Source organism: Apaloderma vittatum, unplaced genomic scaffold (genome assembly GCF_000703405.1).
Source record: "Apaloderma vittatum isolate BGI_N311 unplaced genomic scaffold, ASM70340v1 scaffold26998, whole genome shotgun sequence".
Taxonomy (NCBI): Eukaryota; Metazoa; Chordata; class Aves; order Trogoniformes; family Trogonidae; genus Apaloderma; species Apaloderma vittatum.
Window position 1 is genome coordinate 1 of NW_009730625.1, and position 1,576 is coordinate 1,576.

General features: G+C 52.7%; 1 protein-coding gene across 1 annotated transcript in view; it reads right to left on the reverse strand.

Moving 5' to 3' along the window:
• Positions 1-7: 7 nt before the first annotated feature.
• Positions 8-1,576, reverse strand: part of ARHGEF10L (Rho guanine nucleotide exchange factor (GEF) 10-like) — a gene marked incomplete at both ends in the record, with an annotated part of 5,061 nt that continues 3,492 nt past the window's right edge. The window contains 3 exon segments of the mRNA XM_009874877.1: positions 8-94; positions 622-740; positions 1,465-1,565. Of these exon segments, the coding sequence (XP_009873179.1) occupies positions 8-94; positions 622-740; positions 1,465-1,565 (307 nt within the window).

Sequence of the window (1,576 nt, forward strand, 5' to 3'; positions counted from 1 at the left end):
TGCTCACCCAGAGGTAGCCCTGCGGCAGTGACGTGCTGACGGCGGAGAAGCCCAGCAGCGAGGACTGCACGGGGTTGTGCACCGCGGCACCGAGCTGCAGGGAGAGACACCCCCGAGTCACCCCAACGCACGCCGGGCATAGCTGCACCCCCCCAGAACTCGAGATTCAAGATCCACCACAGCCCCAACCTCGTCTTTCACAGAATCACAGAATGTTCGGGGTTGGAAGGGACCTCTGAAGATCATCCAGTCCAACCTTCATCCCAGCACACCCAACCACTACACCACAGCCTCAAGTGCTAGATCTAATTTTTTTTTAAACACCTCCAGGGTTGGTGACTCCACCACCTCCCTGCGCAGCCTGTTCCAGTGCCTCACCACTCGTTCAGTAAAGAACTTCCCCCGAATATCCAATCTAAACTTACCCTGACGCAACTTGAGGCCATTTCCCCTTGCCCTGTCATTAGTAATTTCCAATTGTCTGAGGTGAATTGACCCCCAATTCCTGCCTTTGCAACCAGCTCGGTCGTCCCACCCACTGCAGGATTTCTGCCTTTCCTCCCCAAAAGGGTAAAGGAGGTATCGGAAGGGATGGAGAACAGGTTGGTCCCTCGCTCTTACCTGCAGATCGAGCGCCTTGGAGAAGGCAGGCATGTGGCAAGAGAGGATGGGGCACCAGAAAGGAGCTTTGCTCTTCTTGTCTTCATCGGGACAGAGCCAGCCCGGCTGGTTCTCCTCCCCTGCAGCGAGCAGAGAAGATTCAAGGATGGTCAAGGCAACCCCCAGCATCCCTCCCCGATGGGACCCCAAAATTAATAATTTGAGGGGAAAGGCTCTCACCTCCGACCCCAAACCATCATCCCCCGTGGACCCACAGTCCATCTCACCCCTTTCCTCCAAACTACTGGATGCCAGAGCAGCCCGTGGCCAAGCGACCACCTTGAGCCGCGGCCAGAAAAGCCCCCAAAAATCAGATAACGTAGATAGAAAAGGGAGGAAAAATATACCCTAATGTGTTTCTTCACATTAGGCTTTAATGTGTTTTCATTTCTAACTCGTGGATACAGGATTATCCCCCAGGCATCCAAGATTAAAAAAACAAAACAAAAAAAAAAGCAACAACAAAACCACATAAACTGTTAAAAACAAGAGAATCAAAAATCGTTCCAGCCCCGGGGGGATCCAAGCACTCAAATAGGATTTCAAATGATTTTTATTTTTTTTTCCTGCGGTGCTGGAGTTAAACAGGAACAGGCTCCTCCCTTGTTTTATTCATCCCATTTCTCCAAAAAGGGGTGAGCCCCATCCTTTCCAGCGCAAAGTATTCTCCCATCACCTTCCTCCAATTTTTTCCCTGTCCCTGTTTCACGCCGGGATGCTCGGAGCGAAGCAAACCCCTCTCCTGCTCCCGAATTTGGCTTTTTCAAAGCAAGGAGCAGGGCAAACGCCGCGGGGGCTACTCACGCAGCCCTATCTTGGCCAGGTGCAGGCGGTTCACCCAGGAAATCTTGCTCAAGGGGTTTGGAGTGATGAAGACCACCATGACGCTGATGGGGCGGCCGGACCTGCGTAGGGA